This window comes from Rattus rattus, chromosome 1, assembly GCF_011064425.1.
Source record: "Rattus rattus isolate New Zealand chromosome 1, Rrattus_CSIRO_v1, whole genome shotgun sequence".
Lineage (NCBI taxonomy): Eukaryota > Metazoa > Chordata > Mammalia > Rodentia > Muridae > Rattus > Rattus rattus.
The window spans coordinates 252,430,704-252,443,694 of NC_046154.1; the positions used below are offsets into that span (position 1 = coordinate 252,430,704).

Here is a 12,991-nt window from a genome sequence, read left to right on the forward strand (position 1 = left end):
AGGACTGAGTAGACCCCGGATTCCGAGAAGCTGAGAAGGGAGAGGACCACAAAGTGTGGTTGAGTGTCTTGGTTTGTTCGTTTGCTTATTTGATTTCTTGTTTTTGTGTTTTCCTTGTTTGGTTGGTTGGTTGGTTGGTTTGGTTTGGTTTGGTTTTTCAAGTCTGGATTTCTCTGTGTAGCCCTGGCTGTCGTGGAACTCGCTGTGTAGACCAGACTGGCCTTTAACTCACAGAGTTCAAGGGAGTAAAAGTGTGCACCACCACCTGACTTGAGTGGAAACCCTGTCATTACAATCCCCAGAACACAGTGGCCCTGACCTTACATGATTTTCCTCTCTCTACTTCCACTCAAGGTGACCATAGGCAAGAACAGGAGGAGGGGTCTGAATGAGAGAGAGATGAGGAGATCCGACCTCACCCTCTACAGACTCCGAGCTTCAAAGGAGCAACCTTGGCCATTGTCAAGGTCAGCGTGTCTGTTCCAGGGTTGGACATTTGAAGAAACAGCAATCATTGGTGATTTCAAGTGACCAAAGACTGTGACTTCCTCAGAGTGACCAGAGCTGCTGAGGGTCCAAAGGGCCCTGACACAAAGCAGAGTAGCTTTTCTGGTCATGTTTAAAGTTCCACAGGTCTTCAAGGCAGATGGAACTGAGACAAACTAGGCACAGGGAGACAGAACCAGGAACCTTGTGTATCGCTGTGTACTGGAAGGGACTCAATGCCTCCACTTCGGTGAGCTCAGGAAGGCTGTGGGCACAGGGCCTGGCAGGGTTCCGTGAGGGCAGAGTAGGGCAGTGGGTGAGAATGTAGGGAGGATAATGAGCTTTTTACCGCGAAGCTGCTAGGGGCACCTCCTTTTGACCCAGGTGGGGAAGGAGAAGCAGGAAGAACCAAAAGCTGGGTAGGAGTGTCTCTGGATGGGAGTCCGGGAGCCTGTGTGATGGCGGCCTAGACAGGAAGAAGGAAACAGAAAGATTGTGTGTGTGTGTGTGTTGTGTGTGTGTGTGTGTGTGTGTGTATGGGTGTGTGTGTGTGTGTGTATGGGTGTGTATGTGTGTGTGTGTGTGGTGTGTATGTGTGTGTGTGTGTTTATGTGTGTGTGTGTGTGTGTGTGTGTGTGTGTGTGTGTGTGTGTATGGGTGTGTGTGTGTATGGGTGTGTGTGTGTGTGTGTGTGTGTGTGTGTGTGTGGGTGTGTGTGTGTGTGTATGTGTGTGTGTGTGTTTGGGTGTGTGTGTGTATGGGTGTGTGTATGTATGGGTGTGTGTGTGTGTGTGCACGCGCGAGTGCGCGCGCGCACGTGCATGTGTGTGATATAGGTCTCTGGATGAGAGCCCTGAGCCTGTGTGAAGATAGAGGCAGGGAAACTGCAAATCAAGTTGGGTGGGGTAGGCTAACCCTCTACTCTAGTACAGGGATAGCTCTGGATAGAAGCCTGTGTCAAAGATGATGGGAAAATACAGGGCAGAGAAGGGAGGGGGCACCCCAGAGAGTGAGGTCTCAGGGGTACATATGGGGGGTCGGGGGAGGTAAATGAACAGGCCAGAGACAAGAAGAGACTAGACCCATGGTTCTCAACCTGTAGGTTGGGACCCCTTTGGTGGTCAAATGACCCTTTCACAAGGGTTACCTAGGACCATTGGAAAACACAGATACTTACATTATAGTCCATAACAGTAGCAAAAATTATGGTTATGATGTAGCAATGGAAGTCATTTTCTGGTTGGGGGCACCACAGGAGGAGCTGTATTAAGGTCACAGCATTGGGAAGGTTGAGAGGCGCTGGCTCTGTGCTCAGTTTGGCTTTGTTTCGTTTGGACTCTGTCCTCTATGTCCCTCCCTGTCCTCACGTACACTTCCAAGCAGGGCGCATAGGCCTCTGCTAAGCCCACCCACACCTCACTCCCCAGAGAAATTCAAAGAAGATTCCGCTCTCTGCAGCTCCAAGCACTACAAGGAAGGGAAGAACCGCAGATGGGGGTGGGATGCCCAGGACCGAGAGGCAACAGCCAGACTTGAATCCTGGCTCTGCTGCTTAAAAGCTATGCAGCCTCGAACAGCTTCGCTTCTCTGAGCTTCAGTAGCTCCTCTCCAGCAGGGGAAAAGGGCAACACCAGTCCCCAGGGCTATGGTGGGAAGGAATACTCCTGCAGACACAACCACAGCAGAGCAAGGGGAAGGAGAGGACCTGTCCTGACCCAGTTTTGCCACTGGGGTGGGTGTCACCTTGGAGTGTCAACTGGTGGCCGGGCCTGGAGGCATTCAGCGGGGTGTGTGGTTTGTGTGAGGGGCTCCCTGGAAGGGTAGTCTCTCCACAGCTGTCTCCTGATCCTCCTCATCCCTGCCTGTTTTCAGTCTCCTGGTTGGGAAGGACGTAGCCTATCACCTCCGGTACCTGATTCCTTCCCTTTCGGGTTCTTCTGACTCTGTGGTGACTTTATCTGATGTCAGGGCTGGGTGGAGACACCAGGGACCTCTGTGCTAGGTCCATGATGGGGAACAATTTGTAATCAGAGAACCTCATCCAAGAGCGTAGGCACCCATTCTGACAGTCTTTCTTGGTGTGGCTAGTTAAACCCCACTCTGGGGGTTGGGGATTTAGCTCAGTGGTAGAGCGCTTGCCTAGCAAGCGCAAGGCCCTGGGTTCGGTCCCCAGCTCCAGAAAAAAAAAAAAAAAAACCCACTCTGACCATTTCCCCGTGAACAGGGGTACCCTCCCTCTGGCTTTTCCAGAGACTCATAGACTCATTCTAGCCCTGATCCTTGATCCTTTCTGAGGAGGCCCAGGAAGGCATCTGAAATCAATTCACAGGGTCAAGACAGGCAATTTATAAAGGACAGACCATGGAGGGCACATTTCACACGGAGTTGGGCCTCTGCGTGTGACCGGGTTTCAGTTATTCTCAACTGGGTTCAGACAGGGTCACCCTAAAACATGCAGCTTCTGACTTGGGGTTTCTGTGGCCTATAGTCCCTGCTTTTGGAGGAACCCTCCTCACATCCAGGCCCCCTTTCTGAGCTATGCTTCCAGATACAGGGCGATAACAGAAGCTGCCGTCTCTCGGGCAGAGTCTGCTTTCACAGACAAAGTAACGAAGGCTCGGGAGACAAGATGAGGTTTGCCCAAGAAGCAGGGCTATGAAGTTAAGATGATACTGTACTCTGTCTGCCTGAGTCTCGCCCCCTCCCCCTCCCCACACGCTCCCAATTATGCTGGTTTCTAAAATATCTGAGCAAGCAAACCTCAAATGAAAGAGACATTCTTAGGTGGTGGTACACACCTTTAATCCCAGCACATGGGAGACGGGGGCAGGAGGATCTTTGTGAGTTTGAGGCCAGCCTGGTCTACAAAGCCAGTTCCAGGACTGCTAGGGTTCTGTTACACAGAGAAACCCTATCTTGATGAAAAAAAAGAAAGAAAGAGAGAGAGAGAGAGAGAGAGAGAGAGAGAGAGAGAAAGGAAGGAAAGAAAGAAGGAAAGAAAGACAGAGGCTATCTTTAAAGGGAGCTGAAAGATTAGAGGTCACTTCCCTAAATGTGGGTTATCAAACAGTCAGACAGGGCAGACAACGAGGAGCAGCTGAAAGGAAAGCACTGACCTGGATCCTACAAGCACGGGGTGGGCTGCTACTGTCAGCTCAGAGAGACCCTACATCTCTACCGGAAGTGAACCCATGAACCCTCCACAGTCTTATGACAATGCTAACCAAGAGTCCTCCGGTGGCTCTTTAAGGAGGAAGCAGATGAGAGGAATAACTTTGCAAAATGCCTACTGGAGGTGCAGAGAATAAAAGCTTAGAGTCTCACCTCACCGGTCTCACCCCAACTCTGCTCCAGCTGCCTGACCTCGGTAGTGAGCTCTCCAGAATCCAGCAGCCCCTTCTGAGCCTTGGCTGGCTCCCAGCCCTGCTTGCAACTCAATCCTTCCCACAGCACTGAGCTAGAGTAGTAAGGGCCCAGGCGTGCTGATCAAAGGGATCCGCCCTGACTCAGGTCGATTTTAAAGGAAAACACTTTGATTTCAGGCTCCAAAAGAAAGCCGTTCCCACGGTCTTTATACGAGGCCTGGGGGTTGCCCTCCGATCTGTTCGGGCAGCTCTGATAGTTACGACTCTTTAAAGGGTCCTCAGGAAGACGAAGACTGCTGGCTGCCGGTTTGTCCCTGAGTCCCAGCCGTGTGCCGGAGTGTGAATCTCAGGGCACCTCAGGGCAGCCAGCAAGCCATTCATGACAAGGCAAGCAGTCGCCAAGTGGCTGGCGCGGGCGTTGGAAGGCGACCTTTGAACAGCGAGTGTCTTATGGAGTTTTTAGTGCTAATGTTCTCCAAACGGCACGCTCAGGATGGGCTGTCATGTTGCTCAACACCTCTGAATCACAGCTGCACACAGATGTGGCTTGGCTTCAAGCCCTTCCCACAGCTTGGCTTCATCTCATTCTCACGGTTCTAGACCCCAGAGTGCAGGAGAGCCACATGGAGACACAAACCAAATGAGCTTTGTGGAAGGTTCAGCCTGGTTTAAGTTCACAAGTGTTCTCCGGAGTGTTCTTGCTTTGACCCCCTTTACTGGCTAGCTGGTGAGCGAGACCCCAGTTGGCCGGGGATTCAGGGTCTCCCTTTCCACACATCTGTACCCTCAAAGGGTACTAGGGTGGGTTGAGATAGTGACAGAGCTCAGCTCATCCTTGAATGGGGATGGGTGATGTGGCATGAGGACCCCCAAGGGTCCTAGGAAGGGGGATGAAAGACACAGCTAGAAACAATAGAGGGGAAGTCTCTGAGGGTATAGAAACCCAGAGGACTGGCCTCGTGCTGTCCTGAGAGGGGACAAGAGCTTTCTGGGGAGAGATCCTTTGGACTGGGTCATTGTTTTCTGAATTAGAATTCTTCAGGTTTCTTCCCACCTCCTCCCTCCATAAAAGTGAAACCAGCTCACTGGATCACCATAGAGATTCTGGAAACCACAGGGAAGGATCAAGAAGAAAGGCGGGCCTGTCTGCAGTTCGCCACCCTGACAGAGCAGCTGCGAACATTCTGATGTCTTTCTTTCCCATCTCTTTACCAGGCTGAACTTTGAAGGAAGAAAAGAGTGGGAGGCAGCCTGGTGGGGGAGGGGCGGGCAGGAGGGTTTCAAGCACAAGAAAGCTCTCGAGTAAAAGCGTCTAGAAGTTTCCCCACAGGGCACTGTGTCGGGGCACGGAAGAGAAGGTGGTGAGAGAAAAAGGTTTGCGGCTAGGATGAGCAGGGCATCAGGGTCTGCAAGAGGTTGGAGAAAGCAGGGGGTGGGGGCGGGGTGGCTATGAAACAGGCATGGGCTCTGGGAGCTTTCACAGTAGATGGAAAATGTCATCGCATTTTAAAAAGAAGACAAGAGAATACCACGGAGTTCCAACCAGTAGACCTGGGCCACCTAAAACCTCCCCAGCATTAGCAATTCATCGGACTTCTTCCCTTCAGCCTCCTTTTAGAATATGAGCCTGGGGTTGGAGATATAGCTCAGCTGGCAGAGTGTTTGACTTGCATGCGTGAAGCCCCGGGTTCAATCCCCAGCATGGCATAAACCGGGTGTGGTAGAACGTAGCTGGGCAGTAAAGGCAGTGGGCAGTAAAGGCAGTGGGCGGTAAAGGCAGGAGGATCATGAGTTCAAAGTCATCCCTGACTACAGAACAAGTTTAAGGGCAGCCTGAGCTTCAGGAGACCTGTCCTTAACAAGTAATTACACGAGCTCTCATCCTGGTTCCTCAGTCTCCATTCACCTGGCATCCTGCACTCTCAGTTGCTGCCCGCCACTCCCTCAGTGTCCAGCCAGGGCCTCCTCTCTTTTCTCTTTCCCTGGCCATAGCTTTGCAGGCTGCCTCTGTTGGTGTCAGAAGAACAATGCTGCTCTGTGACACACACTCTCTCTCTCTCTCTCTCTCTCTCTCTGGTCTTGACTCCTGACCCAGACCCTGTCTCTGTGGCTTCCCCTCCTCCTGGGCTCCCCACCTACTCTGCTGTCTTTGATATCCTTAGCTGTTCTTACCTTGGCCATCTCCCAGGATCCTCTTAAGGTCCTTGCTTGGCCCAGCCTAACCCGCCCTAGATGGGCTCAGCTGGGTCCTGAAAGTGGAGGGATGGTTCTTTCTGAGTTCATGCCCCTAGGAACAAGCTCCTAGAATTGAGTCTGGGAAAAAAGCCACTGTCCTCTGGTCCCCAGGCTCCTTGGCACAAAAAGGTCGAAGAAGGGAGCTTGGTTAGTTAAAGGCCATACGAATTTTAAATGCAGGCATTTGCCCACCCTGACTTGGTGAGACTCCGCCTACATAATGGAGGCCACCTTTGTGGACTCAGCAGCAGTAGACAGCCTAGGATTTGTCCTTCCTTTCTCTACTAGAGAACACACCATTTTCAGGCAGAATAGGAACAGCTACGCAACCAGGTCAACCACTTCCAAGCACCCTGCAAGGCCACAGCACCTAAAGCAAAGCCACCGAGTATGGCAACCCATCAAATAGACCAGTGAACCAGGATCCCCCCGTGGCCCAAGCCAAGAGTCCCCACGGGATGCTAGGTCAAAGCCATTCCCTCCTGGACCTGCAACCTTCATCTGGGACAGGCCCTATGCTGACACGCAGTGTCAGAGAGAAGGCTAGACCTGGCCCAGCCTCGGCTCTGCTGAGGGTGTGTACGGACTGACTCTGTCACCTGCAGGAGGTCTGGGAAGACCCTAATGAGACCTCAGACCATGAGGTTTCTAAACCCCAGGCACAGAGGAGAGGGTAGTGAGGGAGAAATGCGGGGCCCTTAGAACTCCACTGGGCAGGGGACAGGGTGATCCCACCCTAGGAAGTAAGCACTAAGCTGTACCATTCACTGTGCAGGTCTAAGGTCTCACAGTGGCACTGAGGGTGTCAGCGGTACCAAACATGACCTCCTGCCATAGCTAGCAAGTGGTTTGCCTGGAAAGCTGCTGAATACCTCAGCAGGGTGGGAAGGGAGATGGAGAGTGGTCAGGTATCTTGGCTAAGGTCTCCAAGAACTCACCTCCAGGCTAGCCAGGCCATCTGACAATGTCAAGTCTTTGCTGACCTCCTCAAGCTCACCTGGAGTTTCCCCTCCCCTTCCTCTGGCTGCAGCCGCCACTCCAGTGCCTGGTGGCCACAATCCTATCACAGTAAGCCTGGTCTAGGGCCCCCAGGAGCAGGAGAATGGCAGATCCCACGCTCACTTCTGTGTTTCTCCAACACCCTGCTAACTCCCACTCATGAGACACAAGAGACTTTATGCCAGAGAGAAGCCTCAGTGTAAGAGAATAGGGGTTCATTCAGGCCGATGTCTAACCAGGATGAACAGTTAGACCCCCATCTTCTGGGGCTCTCTGGGGCTGATAAACTTAATTTAGCTGCTGTTGTTACCCTTTTCTGAGGATCCCCTGGGTAATGAGCACCGTGCTGGGAACCATGGATGTAAAGTCAGAGAACTGTATGTGGTTGTAATTAGTGGACACTCAACATTCGGTCACATGGGATGACAGAAGTGGCTTCAGTGAGAACACATGCCCTGGAGCCCAATACACAGAGGCACACACACACACACACACACACACACACACACACACACACACACAGAGCACACACAAACAGCACAGAGGCACACACACAGAGAGAAGCACACATATACACAGAGGCACACACACACACAGAGGCACACACACAGGGCACACACACACACACAGATACACAGAGGCACACACACACACATACAGATACACAGAGATACACACACACACACACACACACACAGCACACACACACCATAGAGGCACACACACACAGCACACACACAAACGCACAGCACATACACACCACAGAGGCACACACACACACAGAGGCACACACACAGAGACAGCACACATACACAAAAGCACACAAACACACAGAGGCACACACACACACACACACACACACAGAGGGCACACACACACACACACACACACACACAGGCACACACACACACACAGACACACAGATACACACACACACACACACACAGAGGCACACACACACACAGAGGCACACACACACACACACAGAGGCACACACACACACACACACAGGCACACACACACACACACACACACAGAGATACACAGGGCACACACACACACACAGATGCACACACACACACACACACACATACACACAGAGGCACACACACACACAGATACACACACACACAAGCACACACACAGAGACACACACACACTGACACACACACAGACACACACACGCACATACACACACACACAGAGGCACACACACAGAGGCACACACACAGGCACACACACACACACACACACACACAGAGGCACACACACACACACACACAGAGGCACACAGGCACACACACACAGATGCACAGAGGCACACACACACAGGCACACACACACACAGGCACACACACACACACACACACATACACACACACACACCCCCCTGGAGACCACGTGCATACTCATAGCCTCAGACAGGATGCTCCTGAAATGCCCAGCCTAACTGTAGAAACTACAGCGTGTTCACTTAGCAGGGCATTCTATGGCAGGTGTGCACACAACATTGCAGGCTTGTGGGACATAACAGTTCTGCCCCAGCTACACTCTGTCATCATAGACAGTCTATGAAGAAGCACTGCTCTGTCCCAGTTATGGGCATGGGGATTTGAACTTGGAATGCAACCTCCATGTCACAAAATATTTTTCTTTCGAGTCCCACCCCCAACCACTTAAAAAAATATGAAAACCCACTCATAACTCTCAGGCCTAGCGAGAAGGCTAGGCTTAGCCTGGGGCCATAGCCTGCCACCCTTGCTCGGCAGGAAACAAATGTCACCTACCTCTCAGCTGCTGGATAGACCTCAAAAGGCATAATGTTGAATTAAAGAGACACATCGCAGACATCGCAGGAGAATGTATACAGGAGAACTGCAGTGACACCAAGTTCGAAAGCAGACCATCTAGCGTCTATGAGGCCCTAGTCTTTGTTCCCAGTGCTGGAACAAAACAGGCAAACTATTCCGTGGTGACTTGGACTGTGCTGAGTGATGACAAAATATACAAAAAGGTCCAGGTTTACCCAGCACCCCCACGCCCACACTCATTCAGAAGAGAGCAATACCTCTAAGGCAGAAAACGGTGTCCCTGGACGAATGTTCTGGAATGTTCCAGAATATTCTCTCTCTCTGGCCTTAGCCAGGCAGCACGGGGTTTTGGAAGTATTTATCATTCATCACTGTACTCACAATTACAATGAAGAAGCAGCAGGGAGAGGACCTATGGGGACAGCGTCTGAACCTCCACTTGATAGGCACTGTAATCCGCATCCCACTGCTCGGGGAGACTCTCCTCTCCAGTCAAACAGAACCTCTCGCTGCTTCCTCCCCCAGCTTGTCTTCTGGTTTCCCAGCCTTTATCCATGCTGTGCCTGTGTGCAGCCTCACCTGCTCTGTCCTCCTCCGGGTCCAGCCCCCAGCCCATGGCCTCTCCAGCAGGCAGCCTCCCGGCAACACGCACCCCCGCACTCCGGAGCCCACCTCAGCACGCACTGCCTCTCTGCCTCTCTGCCTCTCTGCAGGCCTCTGCCTCCCAAGCTCTTTATTGGGATTAAACGAAGATGAAAGGCAGAGCCCAGTGGTGACAGAGGCTGAGGGGCAGGAAGGGAGGCAGGAAGCCTTGGCTTGCAGAAGGCAGAGCAACTATTCATGTTTGGGAACAAAGGGAGTGGTGACATCTGAGGCCAGAGAGCACAGGCAGATGCTCGCACGAGCTCCATCTGGGTCCTATTCCCTGGGACAACTCTCACGATTTCTACCCAACTGAGACAGTGGGCCTGGGGCATGCACACCTCTGTTCCCCTGAAGGGCCTAGAGATCTGTGGCCTGGGAGGCTCTGCAAGGCACTTCCTCTTCCATGGGTATTTGAGAGAGAACTCAGTAAACCTCAGAGCTTGAAAACAGTCGAAAGAGAAAAGAGACTGACATTAGTCAAAGACACTGAGGCCCAGAAAGGGTAAGCGGGTTACCCCAGTCAAAAGACGGTGGCAGTCCCAGCATTTGAAACATTCAGGCAGGAGGATAGGTGGAGAATTTGAGGCCAGCCAGGGCTATGCAGTGACTTCTGGCTAGCTTGGGCTATACAACCAAGTTCAAGCTGCACATTGAACTCTTGTCTTAGAGAGAGAGAGAGAGACAGAGACAGAGACAGAGACAGAGACAGAGACAGACAGACACAGAGAGATCACACATGTGGGAGGGCTCTTGAAGCCTGAGGCAGGGGTGTGGGGGGAGGAGCAGAGCTGTGATTGACAAGGGGCAGGAGCAAGAGAGGAGGCTGTGTGTTCCCATAATGGGCTCCAGAAGGAGGGAGCAAGTTTTCCCCTCTCATGCAAGAGTAGGAAGAACTTCTCTATAGTGGAGGGTTTGTCGCAATACGAGGCAAAAAAAAAATTTTTTTTTGTTTTCGTTTGTAGCTCATCCCCTTTCAAAACAGTTTCCCCGAAGCTGCAGTGGCTTTTCCAGAAAAGCCTCCTCTTGTCCAGAAAAGCCTCCTCTTGTCCAGAAAAGCCTCCTCTAGTTCAGGGCCTTGGCGTTTGGAGGGAAGAAGCACATAGAGAAAAGACAGGACTTGAGGGACATTAAGTTCAAATGACCAAGTGGGAATTCTTTTTGTTTATTGAGGAACCGATGGTTGTTGAGGCACAATCTCGCTCTGTGGTTCCAGCTAATTTTGGAACTAATAGCAATCCTCCTGCCTCAGCTTTCCAAGTCCTGGGATCACAGGCACCAGCCACAACATCTCACATAAGTGGAAGTTCAAGCACTGTCAGCCACAGAACATTCTACCTTTTGGCTGTCTTTCCATAGGTCTGGAGCGGGGTGAGCAACATTAAAGGAGAGAGGCCACGGGGTTTGTACCCCAAACCACTAGAGAGGCTTCGTGTTGGCTCCTGCCTCCTCCGTGTAAAGCTTCCTGTAAAGAATGTTCTTTGCAAAGAAAAGTAACAGGATCAGCAGAGCCCACTGGGCAGGGGAGGCTGAGGCTGACCCTGGCCTGCAGCCTGATCTCTGACCTTTCTGCTGTCTGACTTCAGACATGTTGACAGACCTCCCTGGGTTTGTCTCTCCGTCCGTGAAGTGATGCTGAGGACATTAAAGGTTCGATAAATGCTAATTCCTGATGATCAGATAGAAATGAAAAGGGGGGGGGATATGGCACAATCTGGGTAGGAAGAACTCCCAGTCGCCTCATCAAAGTCAAAGTGGCACTGAGGAGAAGCCTTGACGGGCAAAGTGCTCTCAGTGCAAGTGTTCGAATCCCTGGAATTCACATAAAGCGGAGTAGCATGTGTCTCTAATCTTATTGTTCCTGCCACAAGACAGGAAGGAAGCAGAGACAAAATCCTCGGAAGCTTGCAGGCCAGCCAGCCTGACATCCACCGCAGTGACAGACAGACATACAAACAAACAAATGCTATCTCAAACAGGTGGAAGGCAAGGATGTTCACCTGAGGCTGGCCTCTGGCCTCCATAAACTCACCACGGTGTGCAGGCACACACACACACACACACACACACACACACACACACACACACACACACACACAAAATATAGTCAAACAGATCAGTTAATACTCAGCCTCCACAGTGAGTGGCCGTGGGTCAGCCATGGGCCCGCTGTTAGCCAGGCCAGTGAAAGGACACATAGTGCCTGACAGACAGACGTTACCCAGCACCACCAGGGAGTGCTGCTAGCTACCGGTACTGAGGGACACCCTCGGAGGTGCACAGGCCTGGATAAATTGTCCCCTACCCTACAACCTGCTTTGAATCCAGACCTCCCAGATTCCAAGGGAGCCTGGAACCAGGATAGGGCAGCAGTATTGACCCTGGGGAGATTTGCTGGTTATAAAATCCTTGGCCTCTGGCTGTATTTTAAAAAGTGGGAAGTGAGACCCTCTCTAGTGGCCCCAGGGTGCCAAGTTCTGGCTGCCTTTCTCGCTATGTTAACCAACACCACCAACAGTACCCAGGGCAGCTCCACCACTTGACAGATTCAGTTCTACCACAGCAGCCTTGTAAGAGCTGTCGCTTCCACAGTCTCCACACCTGACCTCCAAACATGGCACCCATCCTCCTTATTTAAGGACCAGGGGGACCCAAGCTATACTGTCAGGAAAGCGGCTAACACTGCGGTGAAGAGACAGCACTCCCGCCCCGCTTCAAACGCCACCTTGACGAGGCATTTGCTAAATATCTTCTCAGTCCCCGAAGGCTTCCCACGTGAAGTCTACAATGTTCAAACGCAACCAGCAAATCCCCAGAGACGAGTCCCGAGAATTAGCTGCTCCCGCTGGATGAAAGTCCCTCTGATGTATGCGACCAAGAGGACGTGAGAAGGAGACAGACTTGCCTGCTAGCTGCAGGGTCCAGGGCACCAGCAGCAAACGGAGGAAGGGAGGAAGCACTCGGCTGGGAGCAGGCTGGAGGGGTGCAGGTATCCCACCCGGGCCCCACACCGCAGAAGCCATCTCTCCATGGGATACCGTGAACCGGACACTTGATCAAAGAACGTCCCTCCTTCCTCTTTAGTTCACTGGAGACTAAAGCCCCTGCCGGCAGCTACAGTTCCCTTTTGTGTGCCCATAAGTTCCTCCTCTGGACACCCTTCTGCTTCCTCAAGGCTGTCCCTCTAAGAAACAGGGCTGACTTCCCTCTGAAATAGTGGAAGCAGCCTTGGGGGTGGGGGGTGTCCAACAGAGAAGCAGCTGGGACTCCAACTCATCCAAGTCACACAGTAGGAAAAGGGCTTGGTGCGGGGGACCTCGGCCTCCCCTGGCCTATGTCCTCCTCAGTCCCTTGCAGTCAAGGAGCCTGTCCTGGAAGCTGGGGTGGCCATGCTCCTTAGGTCTGAAACCCTAAAAATGACCACAATCCCGCCTGCTCAGACATTTCTGCAAT

The 12,991-nt window shown here is 52.2% G+C and overlaps 1 protein-coding gene across 1 annotated transcript in view; it reads right to left on the bottom strand.

Moving 5' to 3' along the window:
- Positions 1-12,666, bottom strand: part of Nfam1 (NFAT activating protein with ITAM motif 1) — a 36,349-nt gene extending 23,683 nt beyond the window's left edge. The window contains exon 1 of the mRNA XM_032918573.1: positions 12,444-12,666. Coding sequence (XP_032774464.1) covers positions 12,444-12,561 — 118 coding nt within the window. The 5' untranslated portion in view covers positions 12,562-12,666. The remainder of the gene's footprint in view (positions 1-12,443) is intronic.
- Between the last annotated feature and the right edge of the window lie 325 nt (positions 12,667-12,991).